Consider the following 23,547-nt stretch of genomic DNA (forward strand, 5'->3'; position numbering starts at 1 on the left):
GTTATAGACATAATCTGAACTTGTGATTTTGTAATGGAACATAAGAAAGAGACATAAATAAGTCAGAGACGGGTTATTATCAACGGCTTTATTAGTAAGAAATGTGTGTTTAGTTGTTAAAAACGTAAAAGTATTAGCACAAAATTACACGTTAAATGTCCCTTTAATATGTCAAAATAGTTTTTATGCTCCCTTATAACAAGACGTTTTATAACAACCTTCTTTTTGGAGTGTTCACTTCATATAACAGCGTTCCCATTAAAGCACCTTTTATGTTCGTTATTTCGTCTCATGGGGTCAGTTTAAGGTCATGGCTTTCCATAGCTTTCCATTCATGGCAGAACGTTATGCAAACCTGACCCACAGGTTTACATAACAAAGCTTTCATGCCTATTTAAAAAAATTATATAAAATTACAATTCATTCTTAAAAATATTTTTCAGATGCGAGTGCATTTATTCCAGATGAAATTGCCAAATCCTTTTCTGCAGGCTGGAGTCAAACCCGCAACGCAGCCAGCTTTGACCTCTGAATTATCCGGCGGTCCTCATTTTCTATTTCTATGTCATGCTGCGTGCCTCACAGTACAGTACTCAAACTCGTAAAATGAGATTCTGCTTACACAGTACAGAATAATGAAATAAACCTGTTTAATATTGATAGTCCATTATTCTCTAAATGCAGCAAAAACAAAATGCACCCCCCCCAGGTAATGCGAGTTAGTAATTGATGATAGACACAGAGATTAAAACATAACATTTCCTTTAACCTGAGAAATATTCTTTTCAAACAAAGATTTGATTTAAAGTAGAAATATTTCCTTCAGAAAGGCTGAGCTGAAATGTTAAGGGATATCAACTATCCAGTATGAACACATCATTGACGAAAAACGCTGTGATATTTTTGTTTAACTGACGCAGCAACATCAGGAGGACACCGCATCACCGGGAGTCGGGGGGGCCCGAGGCTCAGGCCTGACACATCGATCATCAGCTGCTTATTCACTCCCAGATCGAAGCCTGCAAATAAATATTTTAAAAAGTATTACAGGTGGAGGCATACTTCTAAAAGGTCATTCACTTATTACACTGCCCAGCCCCAAAAAAAGGTCACAAGCCTGTGGGGGCAGTGCTATGATCTGGGGTTGCTGCAGTTGGTCTGGTCTAGGTTCAGCAATGTGCCCAAAGAATGAGGTCAGCTGACTCCCTGAATATACTGAAGGACCAGGTTATTCCATCAATGGATTTTTTCTTCCCTGATGGCAGGGGCATGTTCCAAGATGACAATGCCAGGATCCATCGGGCTCAAATAGTGAAAGAGTGGTTCAGGGAGCATGAGACATCATTTTCACACATGGACTGCCCCCCACAGAGTCCAGACCTGAACCCGATTGAGAATCTTTGGGATGTGCTGGAGAAGACTTTGCGCAGTGGTCCGAAGACTCTCCCGTCATCAATACAAGATGTTGGCGCAAAGTTAATGCAAGACAGAAATAAATGTTGTGACATTACAGAAGCTCGTGGAAACGATGCCCCAGCGAATACGTGCCGTAATCAAAGCTAAAGGCGGTCCAACGAATATTAGAGTGTGTGAGCTTTTTTTTGGCCGGGCAGCGTATATATATTTGTTACAAAATCATCATGAAGCAAGTGTCTCTCACCGAGTTTCATGGCAAAATCGAGAAGCTCTTGCAACTGGAACTGCTCATGGAAAATAGACAAATATGTCAGTAACCAAAAATGATGTAAAATATCAAAGAGAAAGTTGGGAGCAACAGCATGGAGATGGATGGTACCTGTATTGTCCTGGCTTGGATAAGTTCGCCTTTCTCAAATGCTGCCAACATCTTGTTGAATTGGCATCCTACATAGTTATATGTGCTGCGGACAGAGAAATTAAAAACAACTGAATAACTGTTAAGCAGAGAAAATAAAAAGGAGACCAACTGCATGCAGGATCACACACTGACCTTCCAGCTGCTCCATTGGCTCCCAACACCAGAGCTGAAAGCAATTGCTATAACAAAAAGAAAGACACACCTTTAATTAGGATGGCTCTACAGTGAAGTCATAAAACGTCACTTTGCAGTATGAGCAGCTACAGATGGATCACAACAGATGTAGAGGAATAAAAGCTGACCTCGTCCACGCCATAGATGAGAGACCAGTTAGGCTTCATGAGGCTGGCACACAGGCCAAAGTCCATCAGGTCAGTACTGCTGAACTTCACACCTCTGAAGGAGGAAATGTGATCCTCAATGCCGTCCAACAGATCTCTCACCAGAACTGAGAAAAGAACGCCTCACTGTCATTAAACATGCTCCGACATTCAATGTACTTTTGCCATAGTTAGGGATGCAGAATTGTCCCATTTCTAAAACATAAATCAATGATCAATGGCACTAACCATTAACTCCGGTGAAGGATGGGATGTGATAATAGTAGAAAGGCAGATTTGGGGCAACTGAAGCCACAGCCTTGAGGTAAGCCCTCAACTCTTCTGTAACAGGATGAGAGGCACAATGGTGGTCAAATGTAAAAGTGGGTGCTAAGCAGCACACTGAATTTGCATTTGAAGAAGAATCAAATGTTTTCCCCTCAAAAACCCTCACATACGTGCATTCTTGGGCTTGAAGAAAGAGGGGGCAATGACTGCAATCGAATCAGCCTTGATCTCTGCTGCATGACGAGCCTGCAGGGAGCATAAACATGCAAAATGAAAACAAAGGCCATTTGTAACTAATGCTTTAGTGCATATATTTAAAATGGTATAGTTTAAACAGTAAACTTTCACTGTTGTTGTTTTATGTATAGATGGTTTAGTTGCCTTGTAAAAAGAAATCCAGTATACATTAATTACCTCTCGTCATGTACTCTACTAATTCAATTGTATTATTTATTTTTCAAATTCAAGCTGACAAGAGAAGTAGTTTTTCAGAGTGAAATGACATCTGTTACATATAAAGCTAGAGCCATCAGTGCTTTAGTTTTCCTATGTCCTTGTTTGCAATTGTGGAAACCAGCTAGCCAGTTCTGTTAAATGGTTACAAGATCTACCAGCATACCAAAAGCAAAGTAAAACGTGCATTTTGATTGTTTTATCTGTTCACAATTACAGAAATAATGCACTGTTTATCGTGCCTGGAACTCAAGCCTGGAACGTAACTTCCCAAGCCTCCGGTGTACCCATCATTTGCTCAGAGTCAATAAATAGTAACAAATAAGTCACATAACCCCCGTAAAATGGTGCAATTCCTTAAATTTCGAACTATTCCTTTGACGTGGCATGCAATCACATACTGACACCTAGGGGACTTATATGTGTATTTATTAGGAAAGAGGTTCCCTTTACTTTTATATCCTTCTCAGTGTCTTTCTTTTAAATACTTTCTGAACTAAGCTGACAACGCAGGCTGCAGCAAATCACATCCAATATTAAAACACTTCATCACTATGGCTGTGAAATCAGAACACTAGGAACTGCTTTGCTATTTTTTTATCGATGTAACATCAACCATTTTTACAATTTCTGGGAATCTGCACTTTGCATGTTAGCAAAATGAGGAATTTTTTCTAGCTCTGTAAAATGCCTCCATAAACATTCATCTGTTTGCATCTTGCAATTTATTTATCTAAATAGTTATTACTGTAATAAACAGTATACAATTTTTACTGTACGATATTTAATTTTACATTCTGTTCTTGTATATATCATATTCTATTTACATGTATATAGACTTCCTCTTGCACTATTTGTATTTATATATTTTTTTATGTCTTATATAACCATGCTGCATGTGGAGTTTGTGACTTTTCTACACTGTAACTTGTGTGCACATGACTTTACACCCCTATTCATAAAACTGTAAATACCTGTGGGAAAAAAATTGCTGTCAAAAATACCAAAAACCTAAAACGGTAGAATTGTCAATGTGGCATTTAAAGAGCAAATGAACATGTTTTTCTAATAAATTGCAATTATTGAGATGAACTGAACTTTGTTTTTAAACAGAATGTGTCTATAATGCTATGGCACTTTCATTTTTCCACAGCCTCAGTGGGACCAGGCTTATCTGATAATATCTTAAGCATTGTTTGAATGCGTTACTTTCTCTCATCCTTTGAATCGTGCTGTTATTTTCTATTGAAAAAAAAAGTGAGTGGGGGGGGTTGTCACCTGACTGTGGTCCAATGTCTACTTTAGGTTCAGTTTAATAGCTCATTGCAGTCTTAAACATTTAATCTAGGTCCATATACATTTGTCTGGTGAGTACTTTAGGAAATACTCTTGTGTGTCATGCCTTTTGTTTAATGCTTACTTTATAAAGCTACTCACCAGGTCTTGGGTATCTTTAAGACTCATGCAGCCGACGTGCACAGTCACATGATCCATTCTGTAGAGACATGCCCACACATTCAAAAATAAATATCACACACTATTCCCTGTTTCATCGCCCTCAACATATGAACACATTTCCTTATACAGATGATGTGGGATGACTTACTTTCCCTTGGCTTTCTTACACCACTCTTCAGCCAGGATCTTCCTCTCTGCGACAGATAGAGACAAGCTTTCTCCGGTGGTGCCATTCACTGAAAGCAAGTAAAGTCATGTTTATATGAAATACTGTTTTAAATATAACAACAGCACATCTTACAGCAAGGGAAAGGAAACACACCTGAAACTAGCTGTAATGAATCAGAAAACCATAGCTCACATTACAATCCAACAGGGATGGGGGATATAAGGTATCAGCAATATCGAAATACCTTGCTATTGATATTGCAACAATATCTTAGGCTGACGATACAAAATATTTTTCAGTAATATTCAGTAATGTGTATTTAAGTGCTGCTCTGAGAATGTCGATTACCCATTCGGAACTAGTTAAACCTCTTCCTATCCCTGAGATATTCAGAATTGGTTTGGCAAACGCTGTGGCAACTCATGTCTGCAGTAAATGTCTTTTCAAATCTCCAGCAGTAACGTCGAATAAACCCAACAGTGTTTTGCCAACAAGTTCCTGCTCTCCAGTGTCTCGCTGAGTTTCATCTCCATTGCTTCAGAAGGTTCCACCACAATATCAATATACTGCCAACCCCTATAGCACATTAGGACTACATCATACAAATTGCGGGGAAATGTGGATGGGAATATCCTCTGCTGGCTGAGGTCCCAAGTACCTTCACCGACAGTAATATTGATATGCAGCGTCAACATAATGAGAAGCTTAGTTGGAACTCTGATGAGTCATTGGGATTGATGGAGGTCTTAATGGATTGAAGGTTCTATGCAAAATCCAACGGAAACCAGAGTGACATCTGACAAACAGGAAATGCTGATTAGTCTTGATATACAGAGAGAAAAGGGCAGAGTTTATCTCTCTACTTAGTTTATCTTTCTCTGTATTTCAGTTCCAGGGACAATGGTTAATCTGGAATAGACTGACACCAAACAAAGCATGAGACAAAACAATAAATTCCTTAGTTGCCCGAAGGTCATTTAAGACTGCAGAGCAACACATAATAAATCAAGAGGGGAGTCATGGTGTCGAATACGTTTTTTTCCCCTTTTCCAGGAAAATTACATAATAAAAACTGTTTTTTAAAATGAAGTTTTGCATTTTAAAGAAAGATAATGCAATGAAATGGTTGGCCAGCCCTATATGATGAGTTGTAATTTGGTTAGTAACATGTAAGCATTACTCACACAAAGCACCGTTAATAGGGATAATGCTATCATATTATTAATTGGGATCATGTTAGGTGGTGTAATTCTAGTTGAGGCATGCATGTTTTCTGAAGAAATGTCACTGAAGCTGATGTCGAAATGATTATGTGAATCAAACTATTAAGCATTAAGTGTCAGTTACGGTGTGTTGAAAGTTGGTAAGATAAAATAAGATGTACTTTATTGATCCCAAACTGGAAACATTTTTCGGGGTAGGATTAAGAAACATTACATTTAAAATGGATTATTTAGCTAAACTATTTTAGATTTTAAATTATTACATATTCAGCAGTTCTATAATAGTTACAGATGGTATAAATGTATTTTAAAGTAGAAACGAGTGCAGCAGCCATATGAAAAACATAATGAAATATCTCTTTAGGCAGCAGACAAGTTATTTCTTCGCTTTAAATTAATTTATCAGATATATTCATGTTGATTATTAAATTGCTGCATGACTATATATAATCTAAATTAACAACTAACTGAAGTTGGGGATTCAAGTAGGTTATCAACCCAATGCTGCAACTTTTTCAACCTGAAAGGAGGATGAACATGGTTGACACAGGAAACAAACCAACATGGTAAACAGACATATCACCTAATATTGGATTTTGATTAAATAACAGAGACATTGACAAATAAAAAAGCTACTTGAAAACTTACCAAATATGTTTTTAACACCTTGCCTCTCTGTCAAGTAGGCAACATAAGGTCCAATCTCACTTATGTTGATTTCACTGTTTTGGGAAAATGTGAAAAACTGTTCTACATTTTTGCAAAAACACACAAGTTAAGATGCTCCAGATCTACAGGACTGTTGACAATTTCAGATTTCTCTACTGTCATTTTTCACTTTAACAATCAACACTTTATCTCACAACAAATACAATGCTTAAACCTCTATGGCAGGGATTCCCTAAGTGTGGTGCCCCCAGGGGTGCGCGAGCTGCCACCAGGGGGTGCGCGAGATGAAACATGTAATGGTGGTCTGGTGTAAAAATATTACAGTGTTGTTTTTTAAGGGGGATTTTTCCATAGGCGACAATAAAAAACCACAGCAATAAACATTTCCTTTGTAATCCCTTTCATTTTAAATCAAAAAACTATAATTTATTAGTTTTTGATAGAAAGACAGCGGCTGTCTTCTTCTACGTTTCACTGTAGGCTAGGATATATGCGCGCCAACTCGTTTCATTCATTCTTTCAAATATGATTAACTGGCTGAAATCAGGGAAACCGTCAAGTTTTTTTGCGTTTTCTTGCGTTGTTTTTTTTTTGGGGGGGGGGGGGGGTCAACCCGGTTGGGACGTAGAAGTGGGTGCGCCGCAAAAAAAGTTTGGGAACCGCTGCTCTATGGCATACCACTTTTTTCGACCTCACACTGGCCCTTTAAATATTTTTAAAATATATAGAATCACCAGATATGTTTGTGTCCAATAAAATGAGGGAATAATATGGATGTGGCATTTTGTCTCCGGGTGGAGCAGTCTTTTCTGCAAGCAAAGCAACATGGGACACAGCGCCATCGCTTGGTAAGATACATTTCCCTTTTTAACATATTAAAAATGTATACAACTTTAGATAAAAAATATATGCATGTGCATGAATACATAAAGAAGTATATTTGATTGTTTAAAGACTTATTATGTATTTATTAATTTGCTAAAACTATGTTTTTATGTTCGTTGCCTCAGGGCAACACTGCAATTAGACCACTTTTATTACCAAAAAAAGCCAGGCAATATCATGCAGGGGGGGGACATTTTAAAATGGATATTGTTAGAAATAATCAATATATTAGAGCGGAACTTTAAAAGATAATTCACTGTTTCTGGACGGATCATATTTGTCCATTTCCGGTAGTATTACAGGATGTTGTTTTTAGCCTCAGATAGCATAAAGCTAATATTGTTTTGTATATATGAGTAGAGGGAGAAGGACCAGTGGAGTTACATACTAAACACACCGCCTCTACCTCTCACTCATTGATGCTGCAATGATACAGTTGCCTGTTTAATAACTGATAAACCTCCTAAGAATTGCATAATAGACTATCGTAGATGACAGCTCCAGGACTTCGCTAACAAGATGGCGACGGTGACGTCATAAGAGGACCCGCCCCCGACGACGTCAGCCTATAGAGGAGGATCCAGCCCCCCGCTACCAATGGTATGATCGGAAAGGGGTGGTTCTATAAAACATGTTAGGATTGTGAAATCGATCTCTCTTTTGTTCCGGACCGCCAGACAGTAACTACTGATGAGCTCCACTCAGTCAGTGGCCTGTGGACGCGTGTCCCGGGCTATTGAGCCACAGCTGTGAAACTTTTGTAAAACCTACTACTGCATCCTTTATTAAACACTCCTTTTATAACTTTTAAGGGATTTTGCTTTCTTTATTTTAAACCGACTCCTGGGCTTCAAATAAACGTGAGAGGATTAAGAGATAGATTCATGGAAGCATAAGTAATGATTCATAAAGACGACTTACCCTTCTTCGGTCAATGGAGTAAAAGTAGCTGCAACCAGCCCTGTCAGCTGTTTATCCGAAGGAGCCATGATTGCCATAACTACATACAATAAAGCATACAAAAAAAGAAGATAAAAAAGGAAACTGTTTCACAGCGATTATCATGAAGAAATTCAAATACACTTCCGTAAATTATAAAAAATAAATACACAATTACAGTTCCTGGCATATCTGTTCGTGATTTACCTTTTGTGCTTGTCTGACATCAATGTTGTTTTTTGAGGAAGTGTGGTTGCTGCTTACAGTGTAACTCGTCTGGGACGCGTGGGTATCATGTGAGGGAAGCTATGCATCAAGTGACGCCGCAAAGCTTCATGGGAGATGTAGTAGATGAATAAAAAAACACGAAAACAAGTATGAATTAATAAAATACTTAAAACTCATATTTAATCAATAGTTTCCATTCTCTTTCCAAACGTATTGATCGGTTTGGCGTCTCCTCTTTTATAGATATGAGATAGAGATGTACAATGTCAGGGTTGAATCTGCCACTGAGTGTTTGCAGCTGTGAACGACTGTCATATCTGGTGAGTTCCTCTTCCTGTCTCTTTCTGCTCACCTTTGATCCTATTTATGCAACTTCTGCGGCTAATACACATAAATGGCTCCAAGTCAAGTCTCCACGTTGAACTGCGATGCGTATGATATGCTTCCCTTGCAGCTGGATCATTGTTAATGCGCGCCCTGTGTCGTGCTGATTTTTCTTTATTCGAAAGTGGCATCTAATATGTACAAAATATCATGTAAAATGTTTTAAAGTGTGTAATATCTTTACGTTTAAAAATAGTAAACATTTTAGAAGTATCATGGATAATCTTAGAGCTTTGAATAGATTATATAGTGACATTCCTTGCAGTTGTGCCAACTGACTATCTGGTTGCACCACCTGACTATTGCAACTAGTCTCAAATTAAACAGGCTTCTGTTTGGTTGCTAGCATTAGCTTCTACCCTTGTCATGAAGTTAAAACAGACCACTTTTTAAAAAAATTAAGAGTTTTATGATAAAATATTTTTTTTCTAGTTTTACATTGGTTGTACCACCTGACAAGGAAAGTGTACCAGCCTACATATGAGTTGAAAGTAGGTATTTTTATCAGTATTTGACAGATCTTACAACACTTTTAGCTTAGTCCCAAGGGTCTCTTGGGGTCCTCTGGCCGATGCAACATCCTGTTTACAGCTATTGTCTCTTCACTTCAAAATAAAAGTCCAATGTTTATGGTTGCCCCACCCTGACATTTAGGAAATGTAAATTGCCGGACAAAAGTGTTGCAGTTATTTTAACAGCTTTAAAACTATTGATATTAGAATAAAAAACATTATCTGAAAGACTTTAAATATAAAAAAATGCCAGGGTATTTTATTTTGAAATTATCATTATTAACATAACCTTTTTAATAGCTTTCTTAGTCGGACAGTTGCAAGGACAGTTGCACCACCTGACATTAGGGGTTTGAAAGGCCAAAACATAAAATATTATAATTATTTGAAATTATTGAAAAATGTATGAAAATAAATAGATTTTATAGAATTTAGTGATATATGTCATTATTAGATTTTTTTTTCATTTTAAAAAATAATGGACACAAAAAAATATGCATGTCATGTCATTGACGTAATAGTTAAAAATGATCGGCACGTGAAGGCAATGGTTAGGTTATTATTGACTATTTATTTCCCTAATTTAGACTTGAAGGTAACTTCTCCAACTAGTTGAGCAACCAATTAAAATCATGATACACATATTGTTTTCCTTATGTTAAAGTTATTTGAAGGACTACAGTCACATTTAGTTACGTTATGCAATATTCCACGGAAGGAGGGGCGATATGTTTCTCAGCCTGCCAGAAATCTTTGCCTGAAAAGCTAAATTCAGGGCGTAATACATACCACAACGATCCAGGAAGCGGATGTTGTTGACGCTTTATCGTCATCCGGTTTTACGGACAGGCTAGCTTGGCGTAACAGCTTCTTACGGCAGAATTATTACACTTTTAAACAGAGGTACGGATAATACAAATCACACAGGTGCGTTGCTCTACAATGGACGCTTTTCTTGTTGATTTTTCTCGCGTTATCAATATTTCCGTTATCGCGAGATCGGCTAGTTATAGCGCGGCTGGCTCAGGCTAACAGGCTAATTAAACCCTGGCAACCATAACCTGAAGATAACTGTCAAAGAGGAGGAAATATTTAACTTATAATATATTTTAAAAGTTTGACAGATCAGAGTGATAACAGGGACTGGCAAGGGGTATCAGAAACTAATTTCCAGATGGGTTGTTGTTTTGACTTGTATTTTAATAGATTGTGTTGTAAAGGAGTGGGTTTTTAAACACAAACAACATAAGGGTTTGTGTGCTGTGCTTTCTTTTGTTTACAGTGAGACCTAAATAAGACGTGTCGTGATAACTGAATCGTTTCTTAGATCGCCTGTGCTATAAGACTATATCTAGAAAATAATATTGTTGTTATCTTTACATTGAAGGGTTAACTTGGGTTAACCGGTTTGCTTTAGGCGAGAGTTACATGAAACGTGGTTATGTCAACGTGTCACACCTGACATTTCGGAGAAATTAACAGGTGTGACTGACCAACCTGCGCACAGGACTCTTAGCAACGTTGCACTGCTCCTTAAGTCTGGTACAACTCTATCAATAAGACCTCGATACCTGGTTACTTGAAATTACAACATTCCTATTTAATTGCAGTTTAGGTGCAACTACTCAACATAGGACTACTAGTGCTGTTTTTGATGCTTGCTAGTAAACACAAATGGTAAAACCTGCTAGCATTATTCTGTGATGTGCCTATTGATGATTAAGTGGTATATCTTAGGGAAAGCCAAAAGTGCTTTAAAATGATCTCAGAGGTATAACACTGGTTAGTTTGAGGTGTTTGGTTAGGGCAGTGGTAATGACTAGGTATTCGCTCTGGGACTGACTGAGAGTCAAACGGTAGTTTATGCATATTGCTACGATCTGGCCCCCCCTACCACAATGCCGGCTGTACTGTTCTCATTGATGCTGCTTGGAGCATTGTGCAGCCTCGGAGAGAGCATGTCACGAGAAGAGAAAAACCGGTTGAGGTGAGTTGAGAGAAAACACACCGTTTCCTGGGACCAAATACATTTCCCCCCTGAAAACCAATGCTGACTTATTTTTGTGTTTTTCCCCTCCCTAAAGGAACCAAGTAGTTGAGATGTTTGACCATGCATATCAGAATTACATGGTAAGTTTATATCTGTTTCCACTGAATTCCTACAGAGAAAGAGGACCTTTCCAAAAAATAGTTTTTCCTTCAGCTTTGATAAATACATTTGATTCAGGATGAGCTTATCAGGGGGTCAGAACTGATGTTTTTTGCAACCCTGCCCAAATTATTTTATTGTAATAGAGTAAAGAATATCTATTGTAATATAAGATGTGCTGTTTGTGTTTATGATATTTTATAGTACCTTTTGCATTTTTCATTCAAGTATCATGTAGATGTTTATGATGGCTTTATGATCAGACTGAACTGGCCTACTAATGCAAAAACCAAACTGGATGGTGCATGTTGTTTAATATTTGTGTGTTTCTTAGGACCATGCGTACCCAGCAGATGAGCTGATGCCTCTAACATGCAGAGGGAGAGTGCGTGGGCTTGAACCCAGTCGAGGTGACGTGGACGACGCTTTAGGAAAGTGAGTAGACACTGTTTCTTAAGGTTTAATGTAATAACAGAGCAATTATGATGTTGGTCAACACACACACACATCACCACACCCGGTTGAGCTCTTTGCAGGGGAGGAAGGTGGAGGCAGATTGTATTTATAATTGCTGGATAACTATCAGTATGTTATACAATGTTTACATTCAATTGAAATTATTTTTGTGAGTCACAGTCAACACCCTTGCTAAATATTTGTGTCTTTCTTCGACAGGTTCTCACTGACGCTAATAGACACTCTGGATACTCTAGTGGTGGGTATTTACCTGATTTGTTGTCTTACAGTCTGTATTATGTTGCTGTATTTGAAAGAATAGGAACATGGTGAAGATATTGATGTAATTGGAGTAGTGTATCATGTGTATGGTACCAGACAATCATCACATGATTTTTTTCTTTGAGTCCAAAACTGATTTTAGCAAAAAATGTCTCTTAATTAAAGAAGTGTGCACATGCAGGCCAAAAGACTTGGTTTCAAGACAAAAGGTACTGAGCTACAGGCCACAATGAGGTCTTGAAAAGGGAAATCAAGTATTTATTTGGACCCTAATGTTAGCAAATCAAAAACTACTAAAGCCATTCATTACTTATGTTAGGGTATGTATCTGAAGATTATACTGATTCTTTCAGTCCACTTTTAAACTATCAAATGCCATATAATTAAGCCTGATTTTATAGTAATGTATTGTTTCTGATTGCCAGCTTTTAAACAAGACAACAGAATTCGAGGCGGCAGTGAGAAGAGTGCTGAAGGATGTGAGGCTGGACAACGACATTGTGGTGTCGGTCTTTGAAACCAACATACGAGTGCTTGGGTGAGATTGGATCAGACTATCAACACACCTTAATGGCTAACAAATAAACTCTCCTTGATTTTCAATGTGGTTATTGTTTTGTCTATGTTCAGAGGTCTGTTAGGAGGGCACTCCATGGCCGTGATGCTGAAGGACGGAGGTCAGAGCATGCAGTGGTACCAGGATGAGCTCCTGCATATGGCCAAAGACCTGGGCCTCCGCCTGCTGCCAGCCTTCAACACCAGCAGCGGCCTGCCTTATCCAAGGGTGAGAGACACAGACAGAATGGAACCCAAATGAAGCTCTTTAACACCAGAATCAAACCTCCATGCTTTGCAGTCTGTCTAATGTTTGGATAATGAACAAGAATGTTACACATACTTGTCTTGATTTTTGTTGTCCTATATTATATAATTTTTTAGGTCTTATTTTTGAATATGCTTTACTTTATACACATGTAGCTACTCCTAAATGAGTCGAACTCACTCATGAGTTGGGTGAGAAAAGTCAGTGAACATCAAGTTAATTTGTCATGCACACAAGAGTTAAAAACATCTTTTCCAGTGTTGCAACATTTCAAAAATGACATTAATAACCTCTTAGCTCATGACTTCATACTTCAAGTGTTGTGCTCCACTTCTCTGCTCGCAGCTGTCGAAGCTTTTGAACATTTTCTTGTCTGACTTTGAGTGATTATGCACATATTTCTTGCAGAACAAATGCCACTCTTAAAACAGAAAGTGTCTTTCTTGTGCTTGACAGGTGAACTTGAGGCACGGTGTCAGGGGTCCTGAGACGAGAACAGGCACAGAAACGGACACCTGCACTGCGTGTGCTGGAACCATCATCCTGGAGTTTGCCGCCTTAAGTCGCTTCACTGGTGATCCTGTGTTTGAGGTATCACATTTACGTCAGGTTATGTAAATAGCACTGTTTTTAAAAGCAGATGTCAAAAGTGTTCATTTTTTACTTTGACCACATATTTAGGGAACATAACCATTTCCCAACAGTCATGATGTCACTAGCAACAAGTGTGAACAGATGTATACTGTCAAATAAAGTATCAATTAGGAGGAGGCGATATGTTTCAGCCATCCATCCTATAAAAAAGTGGTTATTTGAAATAATTGGTCCAATGACTTAAATTCTATTAACTCTGCTAAATACATATCAACAAAACTATTTTAATACACAAAACTAAGCTTGTGGATCTACTGCGATGTCATTATTATGGTGAATCTTTGACATGTATACCTGTCATCACTGTCAAAATGCTGGTAAATACTAAGACTATTTTATAAACAGTTGTCAGTGAACAGCCACATCTCACAAGTGGCTCATATTTCTTTCCTTACCTGTAATCCTTGTTACTCTTTCGCATTTTAATCCTTTTGAGATCAGGTTGCAGACACTTGGTTTTATGAAATGCAATCCAGCTTGTTTATCCACTTCTTGTGCGTCAAACCATCTGAATTTTGCTATTTAATTCAATATAAATGTACAGATAATGTGGGGTATGTATATGCGGTGATATTGTGAAACAGTGTTTGATATTTAACCCTGTACAATAATATTAAGCCTTGGACTGGTTCACTTCCTGGCAGCGGTAGACTGCTGATCAAGCACAGAGCCAATCACTATAATCTTTCTCAGAGCAGACAGCCGCTGCGGATGGACTTTTTAACTTTAAAAAAAAATCAATAATGCTCCCTTCCTCACAGGCTCATGCCCGGAGAGCTATGGACTTTCTGTGGGAAAAAAGACAGAGAAACAGCAACCTGGTGGGAACAACTATCAACATCCACTCTGGAGAGTGGGTCCGCAGGGGTGAGACAAGGGGAGAGGGGAACTGAGGGGAGAGTCGTTAATATGTAGACGTAAACAAGGACATGGGGAAAGTGTATATTAGGTATAACTATATCTTTCTGTCTGGGTGAGAGGGGATCGGGTTGATGGGTAAAAATAGAACAACATGTTTGTCATCCGATATGACTTTACAGTGATGTATGGTTGTGTGTGTGTCCAGACAGCGGAGTAGGAGCGGGAATTGACTCATACTATGAATACCTGCTAAAGGCTTACGTCCTCTTGGGAGATGACCAGTTTCTGCAGCGGTTCAATATTGTGAGCACACAAACACACACACTCACACAAACACACTCAGTAATTTGATGCCTCTCTTACTGCATAATAGCATTTACTCATGTGATGTCTCAGATAAAAAGCAGTGCTACACTTTTTTGATGGTTCATTTCTGGATTTAGTTCTTCTTTTTCAGCACAAAAATAAATGAAAATACTTTTCCTTTGCATAATTAATCAAAATTGCAATATGGACTAGTGCAGTAATGGAATTGAAAGAAGCAGAATGTACGTTATAGATGAAATGTTTGTTAAAATAAACCTTGCATAAAGTATTGTTGAGCTGCAGAATAGTACTCAGCATTAAGATATATCACGTGATGTTTTTATGATCTATATCAAATGTTTATCAATGAATGAAAAATGCAAAATGATCATCCATCCAACATTGTGAAAAATATCCCAACTTCAATATCAGTCAAAATAATTGCAACTAGTTCTTTATTGTGTTTATCACCGAGCACCACATGCTGTTTTTACGTCCTCAATCATTCCACTTTGTGCCTCATTTAGCACTATGCATCTATAATGAAGTACATCAGCCAGCCCCCGCTGCTGCTGGACGTACACATCCACAAACCTCTGCTTCCCGCTCGCACCTGGATGGACTCTCTGCTGGCCTTTTTCCCTGGACTCCAGGTCAGATTCGATCACGTGAATTGAAGGTTTTACTCTTCTATTATATGCTTTTTGGGCCATTTCAGTAACGGTGTCATTTTTTTCCGTTCTGCAGGTGTTGAAGGGAGATATCCGTCCTGCCATCGAGACACATGAGATGCTGTATCAAGTCACAAAGAAACACAACTTCCTCCCTGAGGTAATCTGTCTTTGTGTACCTAACAGGAAAATAAGTATTAACTGCTCTATAAAAAAATTGACTTTGTGTCTTTAGTTTGACCGTGGAGTAACCCCATATACGCTGGGAAGTAAACCAGCTTGCATTTCACACGACACGCTGCTTTTTAGCTTTGTTTGTCTGTTCTAATTATGATGCTTTGGAAAGTGTGCTGACCCCTCCGTCCTTCTCCGTCTCTCCCCAGGCTTTCACTACTGATTTCAGGGTACACTGGGCCCAACATCCCCTGAGGCCTGAGTTTGCAGAGAGCACCTATTTCCTTTACAAGGTAATTTATCACAGAAGCCTTTCATAATGCAGGAGTTCTCCTTTCACTGCCACTGTACAGAGAGCCTATTATCAGGGACCAGATTTAGCTAAATTACATTAAAGTGCAATTACGAAAAGACTCATTACACAGTTTCAGACACACTATCTCCATTTCTGCTGTTAATAAGCATTATTCAATACTTTGCCTTTGGCATTCTGGTGTCTTGTAAAAAATGTATGAAGGAAAATCTTTGCGTATGATCCGGGCTCACTGGAGACTTCTCTGATGCTGATGTTCTGTCCTCTGTTATTTATATATACAGTACAGTCTATGTTATGAATGCACAACTTTCTTCTTTCCTCCCAGGCCACAGGAGACCCTTACTACCTGGAGGCAGGTCGCACCATCCTGGACAACCTCAACCGCTTCGCTCGTGTCCCCTGCGGCTTCGCTGCGATGAAGGACGTGCGCACTGGGAGCCACGAGGACAGGTGAGGATATAAGGAATGAAGTGTGTGTGTGTGTGTGTGTGAGATGATGGTATGCAAAGCCTGGTATGAGCCACAGTAAGGGAAGGTTTAATGGTGGGAAAGGACAGATATAATTAAACTATGAGCTGAGCTGGATCAATATTAAATACATGAGGTGAATATTTCAGAATAAAATACATAATTGATAATACATAATGGCTAGTACTTGTTTTTTTAATCAAACACACAAAATAATGCCACGGTCTTTGAAAGGATCACTCAAATGTGTTTATTTAAAGAGTTGTGTAAAACCTAGGAGGTTATTCTATCAATAAAAGCAGTTAAAACCATGGTACAATTATTTATTCATTAGGAATATTTAATGACATATCTGCAAAGAAAAAATGGATCATGTATTATAAATTATTAAAAAAGATAATATAAAAAATAAAAAGATGCTTAAAAATGTATTAAAAAAGAGAGTCTTGAAACAAAATGTGACCTAAAAAATAATTTGACTACATATATATAACAGGTTGAAAACAGCACTGATAATGTGAACAAATATTGGCCTGCTGATAAGTCTGGCTCTACTCTACAACGCCCTACATGATAATCTGACACATAAACCTCACACCTCTTCCCTTGGTTCAGGATGGACTCGTTCTTCCTTGCTGAGATGTTTAAGTACCTCTTCCTGCTGTTCGCTGATGATGAGGATTTACCGTTTGACATCGAGGATTACATCTTCACAACCGAGGCTCACCTGCTGCCCCTGTCCCTCTCCACAACGCCTGACTCGCAATCTATTCTCTCAAACAGAACGGTAATGGACACCATACAGTTACAATTACAATCTGACTTTAAATGAAAGCCTGTACATCTATCAGTACGTAACTGAATTATACTCATACTTCAGTCAGAGGAGGAGCTGGACGACTCTAACTTCGATTGGACGTGCCCTAACACTCGCCTCCTGTTTCCTGACCCCGCCTACCCTCGTAACCTGCGGGAACCAATCCGTAGTGCTGTAGATAAGAGCTGCCCCCGTCCTGCTCCTTACAGGTATGTAAACACACTGACCAAGTTACAGTATGTGCCTGCCCTTATTATCTACTTTCTGCCATGTGTATCTCTTCCATGTTACTAACTTCTGGCTCCTCTTCCTCTGTCAGGGAGCCCGGTATGGGCCGTCCTCCCCTGAGGGCGCAGGACTTCATGGCTAACAACCCAGAGCATCTGGAGCTGCTGAGGAGGATGGGAGTCAGTCTCATCCACCTGAAAGATGGCAGGGTGCAGCTGGTGCAGCATGCTACACAGGTACGCTGTATAAAGGGTGCACATCATTATATTCTCATTAGTGGCGGATTGAAAGACACTAAAGCCAAGGCTGAAATAATCTTTTAAGCCTATTAATCATATCCTCATGGCGGTTCTTTTTTTAATACTAAGAGGAGTATTGATTCTGCACTGTTATTTTTTCACTGTTAAGTACTGCAAGACATCTTTAAAAATTAAGGAAAACAACCTTTCAAAATGTCAATGGTTATTTGTCAAAAAGAGCAATTAAGTTGATGTTGTTTTTCAAGGAATGCTTCACCAACAAAATGAAATTTTGTATATCAATTACTAACCCTGTGTTACCTTGAATTTGTAAAGAAAGCATGCTTCCACGGTAAACAGAGAACCAAATCCATCTTGATTAATTGAAGTAAATGCTCAAATTAATTTCCTACACTTTACTTCATGAAACACTTTTGCATTAAACAGCACATGCATGAACAAGTAGTCATTTAATCAAAAACAACAACAGAACATTCTGGTGCCTTTGTCCAGTGAAAGATATTCTTGCCCCATCTCTAAAAAAACATGCTGTTCTTTCCATCCATTATTTTTTTTTTAAACCCTCTTTTCTCCCTCTCATCTCCCACTCTGGCACACCCACACCTAGGCGGTGAGTGCGGTAGCAGCAGAGGACGGCGTGCGCTTCATGCAGGAGATGATGGAGCTGTCCAGCCAGCAGCAGAAAGAGCAGCTGCCTCCCCGAGCCATTCAGATCGTCTCGCATCCGTTCTTTGGCAGGGTGGTGCTGACCGCCGGCCCAGCGCAGTTTGGCATCGACCTGTCCAAAAGTACCACAGGAGTGAGTAGTTTATGTAGCTTTGCCAAGCTGCCAGGTTTTGAATGGGCATTTAGTCCTTCTGTTTGCTTTTCTTAAGAGAGCCTCTCACTCTTCCATGGTATTTTAAAGGGGGCATATTTTCCTAATTCAAACAAAAAGAAAAGGGGAGTGCATGGTTTCAGCACCAGAGGAGAACATGTGGATGACTGCAGCACCTTATTTCAAATCTCATTATTATTTTCAATAATTCCTTGCACTGTCTCTTCTCCAGGTGCGAGGCTTTGTGACTGTGGCAGAACCCTACAGCGGCTGCAGCGAGATCACCAACCCTGAGTATGTGCGGGGCCACATCGCTCTGCTTCAGAGGGGTCAGTGCATGTTTGCAGAGAAGGCCCGACACATCCAGAAGGCTGGCGCCATCGGAGGCATCGTCATCGGTGAGTGTGAGCGGCTAACGACCAAAGATGGAAGATGACTGCGCAGTGACTGGATTAGAGCTCCATAAATAGATTACCTTGAAGACAGCCAGTCGATTAGGGTCCTGCACAATACACGAGGACTTAATAATAAAGCAGAACACAAATAAGCTTGACCATAACAAACTGCTTGTATTTAGGACCTTTTATAAACAGCTGTGAACATCTTTATACCACATAAGCAGTGCATTAATGTAGGGATGAACAGTTACACATACAAAATGTCAGACACTGGTTAAATGAATAGGTTTTTAGTGTTAAGGATCAGTAATATTAGAGAAGCCAGCAAGAGTAAACGAGTTTTAAATAAAAAATTATCCCAAAAAAACAGCACATAAAATAAAGACATTTGTAAAATTTTACAATCATAAGACATAATGGAGAAAAGGTAGACCCCAAAAAGCTATAGGACGCCTTAGAATAGGGGCTCAGACATTAAACAGACCAGTTTTTACGTCTCATATTATCAATACATCTTGAATTGAGAGAGTTCATGTATTATACAGAGTCAATTCCCATTAACCCTAACTACTAAACGGTCTAAAATATTTATTTTTTCACTCTTAACATTGCGTTATAATAGGTAGGATATAATAACCACAAAACAATTATATGGGAATAAGATGGTACATGCATTACAAAGTAAGGTACATTTATTTTGTAGAAGTCTGCAGCCGTTAAGCGTGTTTTATCCCTGATATATTTACTTAACAAGTGTTGCTTTAAGTACTTTTTAAAAAGAGACACAGATAAAGCAATTTGTCCAATTTAAAGTAGCTCGCATCATTAGCTCCAAATGTTGAAAATTTGAGCCGTCTCTTTAGGACTCCCTCTAAAGACACTCCCGGAAAATGATCGTGATGAATGTAGTGAAAACACGGCTGCTACATGAAATCACAGCTGTTATGTTAGCATTTTTTTTTAAAGACTGGAGTGATGAGTGCAAAGGCAGGGGGAGAGGCAGGTAGGAAAAGGAGGCCGTGTCAGACTTTTTACAGTCATGCGTCAGCCACATATTCTGGATTCTTTTTCTAAATGGTTGAGCATTTGCTTTTGATGAATTTCAACAAATATTATGAAACGTACTTCCATAATAAATTACCTATCCTAGTTTTAAAGAACTTATCTTAATCTCATCAAAGTTGTTGTAAGTTCCTTCACAAATTCTCCCAGCACTACTATCCCTCTCTTATCTCCTTTTGCTCCCTCGCTCTCCTTCCAGACGACAACGAGGGCAGCAGCAGCGACACAGCCCCCTTGTTTCAGATGGCGGGCGACGGCCGCAGCACGGACGACGTCACCCTGCCGCTCCTCTTCCTCTTCCACAAGGAGGGCAACATCCTGCTGGAGTCGCTGAAGGAGTACCGGGAGGTGGAGGTGCTGCTGAGCGACAAAGCCAGAGACAGAGGTGTGACATTACTCCTTCACAAGCCCCCCTAAATATTCCCCTCTTTTCTCCACTTATTGCTCATAATAAGATTGATCACATCAGTGGAGTTATCGCTCTCCACTGACTGCGCCTCATTATGTGCCTGGCTTCATGAAATAAAGATGAGATGTAGGGATTCAGGCATTATTTGAAGTCTCGGAGAGCGTGACTCATTTCCAAGCTGTGGTTTATAACAGTGGTTAGTTTTACACCCTTATCAATATTGCATCCTCATTCTTTCATTCTTACCTCATTTGCCAAATCCTTCTAGTCCCTGTGGTGGTCTGTAACAGTTCCTTTCCTCTCCTCTCTTTCTTGATTTCTCTTCTTCTTTCATAACCCTCTCCCCTTTGGATGAGCAGCAACAATATTCAAAGGTAAACCTCGTCCTGGCATCCTGAATGAGGGCAGTAAGTATTCTTTTCCTTGTTTCTGTGCCTGTTATTCTCTTTCTGCCTCCTCTGTCCTTGCTTTTATCTCCATTTCTCACTCTCCCTTCCTCTCCCTCTGCCCTCTAACCACAGGATGCGGTTTGTGTTTTGATATAAAAAGCTCAGTGCAGTCACAGTATTGTCATTTATGATTTCACCCTTCAAAGCTGAGGACACGGCAGCTCTTTATGTCTGTTAATCACTGGAGGACGCCAATGGCTGAACATGATAAGGCTGGAAAGTATGGGGGAGTATTGCCCCCCCCCCCTCCCCCCAAGCCATACAACAGTGATTTTACATTTCTGTTTCTGGAAAAAAGTGAGACTCGTAATTTGTTTTTGGTCAGCTTCACTTCATTTTAGCTTAAATTTGATTCTGATGATCCAGCTGTTTGCTGTGTAACAGGTTTTAAAATGGCCAGATTTCAGAACTGCTAGGAAGCCTACACAAAGGCCATAATCTTTACAAGTAACCTGGCTGTTTGTACATGATTGGATCCATAACAGCACACTTAGAGCTGCTTCCCAAAACAGACAAATCCTGTTATTATTTTCAAACAAAGCCACCAGAACAAAAATAATGACCAGATACCTTGTGCCTTTCTGTACTTAAAGTACACAGCCTTAAAGTAACAGTCATTGCATTTTGCATTGCATGTTGACTACAGCATAAGTATAGCACTTAACACATATACAATCTGCAGTTTAAGATGCAGGACCATTTTTAGAAACAGGTCACATCAACAGTTTTTCTTCCCCAAATCACATCGATGCAGAATTCGCAAGTATATATTTTTTGCCAGATTTCATTTCACAGTTGTCTCTCAATTTGGTTGCGCAGCTATGTGAGAAAGGCTTTATCCTGTGGGAAACATGACTCACCGTCAGTGTCATGCTGTTACAGTTGACAACCTCACAATGAAAACGCTTCTATTTTTGCCTGAGACTGGCTAACAGGGGGCATGTTGTAAAGATGACTGACTGAGGAGGAGGAGGAAATGAAGTGTGTGCGTCTCTCACACCTCTGCTTTCTTTTCCAGGTGCAGACGTGCAAGCTGCTGAGGGTGGCTGCTTAACCGAGGCAACAACTCCCACCAATTTTGAGCCTATTAGCCAATCGCTAATTAGCACTTTGGCGCTAGGGGAGGTTACGCCATCACAGGAGGAAGTCAGTGCTGTAGATCAAGACACTACTCCTATGGAGGAAACTAGTCCTTCAGAGGAAGTTAGACTGGTGGAAGAGGAAGCTAGTCCCGCAGAAGAAGCTATTCCCGCAGAGGAAGCTATTCCCGCAGAGGAAGCTATTCCAGCGGATGAAGAAGCTCCTCCTACAGTGACTGATTCGACTCAGCCCAAAGAGGAGACAGACTCTGAAAAGAGCGAGGAAGGCGACACAGACTCAAACCAGTCAGTGGATGAACTGCTGGCTGATTGGCGGGAAGACTTGGAGGCGTTCCAGCAGATGGAGAAGGACGAGCTCTGACCTTTAGGGCTCTGACAGTCGTCGGGCGTGTCGTTCCCTGTGACTGCGGTGTGATCCCTCCCTGTGAGGAGCAACACAGAGGGGCCGCATCATCACAAGTCACCAGTCTCAATCTGGTGAACTCCGGGAAAGCTGGGGAGGCTGTTCTCTTGCTCTCTGTGGACGGTAACACGTGCCAAGGCAGCCCAAACACTGCATTTCCGGACCATAAGGGAGTCCCTTTTCAGCCTGGTAGATAATGGATGAGAGACCAGGGTTTTTACCTCACTTTCTCATACAGTTTCTGTTAATCTGTCTTAACAAACCCTAATGAATGACATGGGCCAGACTGTGTGTGTAACAGCCTCTCACTTCCACTTCAAATTACTTCTCACACTGTTGTTCTCTCTATGCATTGGTCCAACAATTATGAATTAATCCATCGACCAATTTTATTTTAAATGTGATGATTATTTGTGATACATCTACGTCTTTGGCCTAATCATTTGTACACATCTATGTGACTTGATTCATGTGGGGATGTGTGACATTGAATAAACTGCAGGATCTTTTTTAATGGCTTTACGATAGACAACGCCAAACTTGATCTCTCTCTGGAGGATATATGAAGTCATCTGTCAATGTAAATATGTATTTGTGGAGATATATTGACTAAAATAATATAGCGCTGCTTTGCTCAGGTTCTGGTTCACCCCACAAACAGCCTCTGGACCACATCGGGTGGAGCAGACTCTCTAAGCAGCGTACTGGGATGGATTACCCGGCTGTGGGCGGCCACAGGGGGGCGCTATGAGATCTGTCTCTCGTTTAGCTGCTGACTGATTGGAAAGAGCAGAAATAAGCCATTAAGTTAACGTGATCAAAAGTAATGAAATAAAAGATGAAGAGGGAAACAGACAAGTGTGGCTTGGTTATTTGTGCTATTTTATATACTAATGTTTAGCGTCTGTTTTCTTGGGATTTTTGAGTAAATGTTGAAACTAATTTATTTTCCAAGTGTCATGTTTCTATGAACAGTGGATATACACCTACATAAAATCAGTTCAGTCAACATGACTTTCTCAGCATGAACAATTGAATTACTGCCAAACTGATTACAGCAGTGGAAGAAATAATTAAAT

General features: G+C 39.6%; 2 protein-coding genes across 2 annotated transcripts; one reads left to right on the top strand and one right to left on the bottom strand.

The window, feature by feature from the left end:
• Positions 1-73: 73 nt before the first annotated feature.
• Positions 74-10,326, bottom strand: npl (N-acetylneuraminate pyruvate lyase (dihydrodipicolinate synthase)). Its single transcript, XM_063892218.1, has 13 exons — positions 10,155-10,326; positions 8,449-8,572; positions 8,224-8,302; positions 6,397-6,470; positions 4,505-4,592; positions 4,336-4,393; positions 2,616-2,691; positions 2,407-2,499; positions 2,140-2,285; positions 1,970-2,016; positions 1,796-1,880; positions 1,661-1,700; positions 74-1,019 (listed from the first exon to the last, which is right to left on the bottom strand). Exons 3-13 carry the CDS (start codon positions 8,298-8,300, stop codon positions 877-879), a joined length of 927 nt encoding a protein of 308 aa, XP_063748288.1. The 5' UTR covers positions 8,301-8,302; positions 8,449-8,572; positions 10,155-10,326; the 3' UTR covers positions 74-876.
• Positions 8,754-23,326, top strand: edem3 (ER degradation enhancer, mannosidase alpha-like 3). The gene is made up of 20 exons (XM_063892216.1): positions 8,754-11,352; positions 11,450-11,495; positions 11,849-11,949; positions 12,190-12,229; positions 12,678-12,790; positions 12,883-13,036; positions 13,532-13,666; positions 14,491-14,596; positions 14,796-14,893; positions 15,424-15,549; positions 15,644-15,727; positions 15,951-16,034; positions 16,383-16,507; positions 17,141-17,312; positions 17,406-17,551; positions 17,662-17,806; positions 18,438-18,629; positions 18,880-19,045; positions 20,307-20,492; positions 21,984-23,326. The coding sequence occupies exons 1-20, from the start codon at positions 11,264-11,266 to the stop codon at positions 22,424-22,426; spliced, it is 2,751 nt and encodes a 916-aa protein (XP_063748286.1). The 5' UTR covers positions 8,754-11,263; the 3' UTR covers positions 22,427-23,326.
• Positions 23,327-23,547: the final 221 nt, after the last annotated feature.

Source organism: Eleginops maclovinus, chromosome 9 (assembly GCF_036324505.1).
Source record: "Eleginops maclovinus isolate JMC-PN-2008 ecotype Puerto Natales chromosome 9, JC_Emac_rtc_rv5, whole genome shotgun sequence".
In the NCBI taxonomy this organism is placed as follows: domain Eukaryota; kingdom Metazoa; phylum Chordata; class Actinopteri; order Perciformes; family Eleginopidae; genus Eleginops; species Eleginops maclovinus.

Excerpts from the sequence above, each read along its gene's own strand:
- npl (XM_063892218.1), bottom strand. The coding sequence starts at position 8,300 with ATGGCAATCATGGCTCCTTCGGATAAACAGCTGACAGGGCTGGTTGCA. Across the intron at positions 4,593-6,396 it reads AGGTGTTAAAAACATATTTG|TGAATGGCACCACCGGAGAA; the intron begins GTAAGTTTTCAA and ends ACTTGCTTTCAG. Across the intron at positions 2,017-2,139 it reads TCATCTATGGCGTGGACGAG|CAATTGCTTTCAGCTCTGGT; the intron begins GTCAGCTTTTAT and ends TTTTTGTTATAG.
- edem3 (XM_063892216.1), top strand. The coding sequence starts at position 11,264 with ATGCCGGCTGTACTGTTCTCATTGATGCTGCTTGGAGCATTGTGCAGC. Across the intron at positions 13,037-13,531 it reads GCGGCCTGCCTTATCCAAGG|GTGAACTTGAGGCACGGTGT; the intron begins GTGAGAGACACA and ends TGTGCTTGACAG. Across the intron at positions 19,046-20,306 it reads CATCGGAGGCATCGTCATCG|ACGACAACGAGGGCAGCAGC; the intron begins GTGAGTGTGAGC and ends CTCTCCTTCCAG.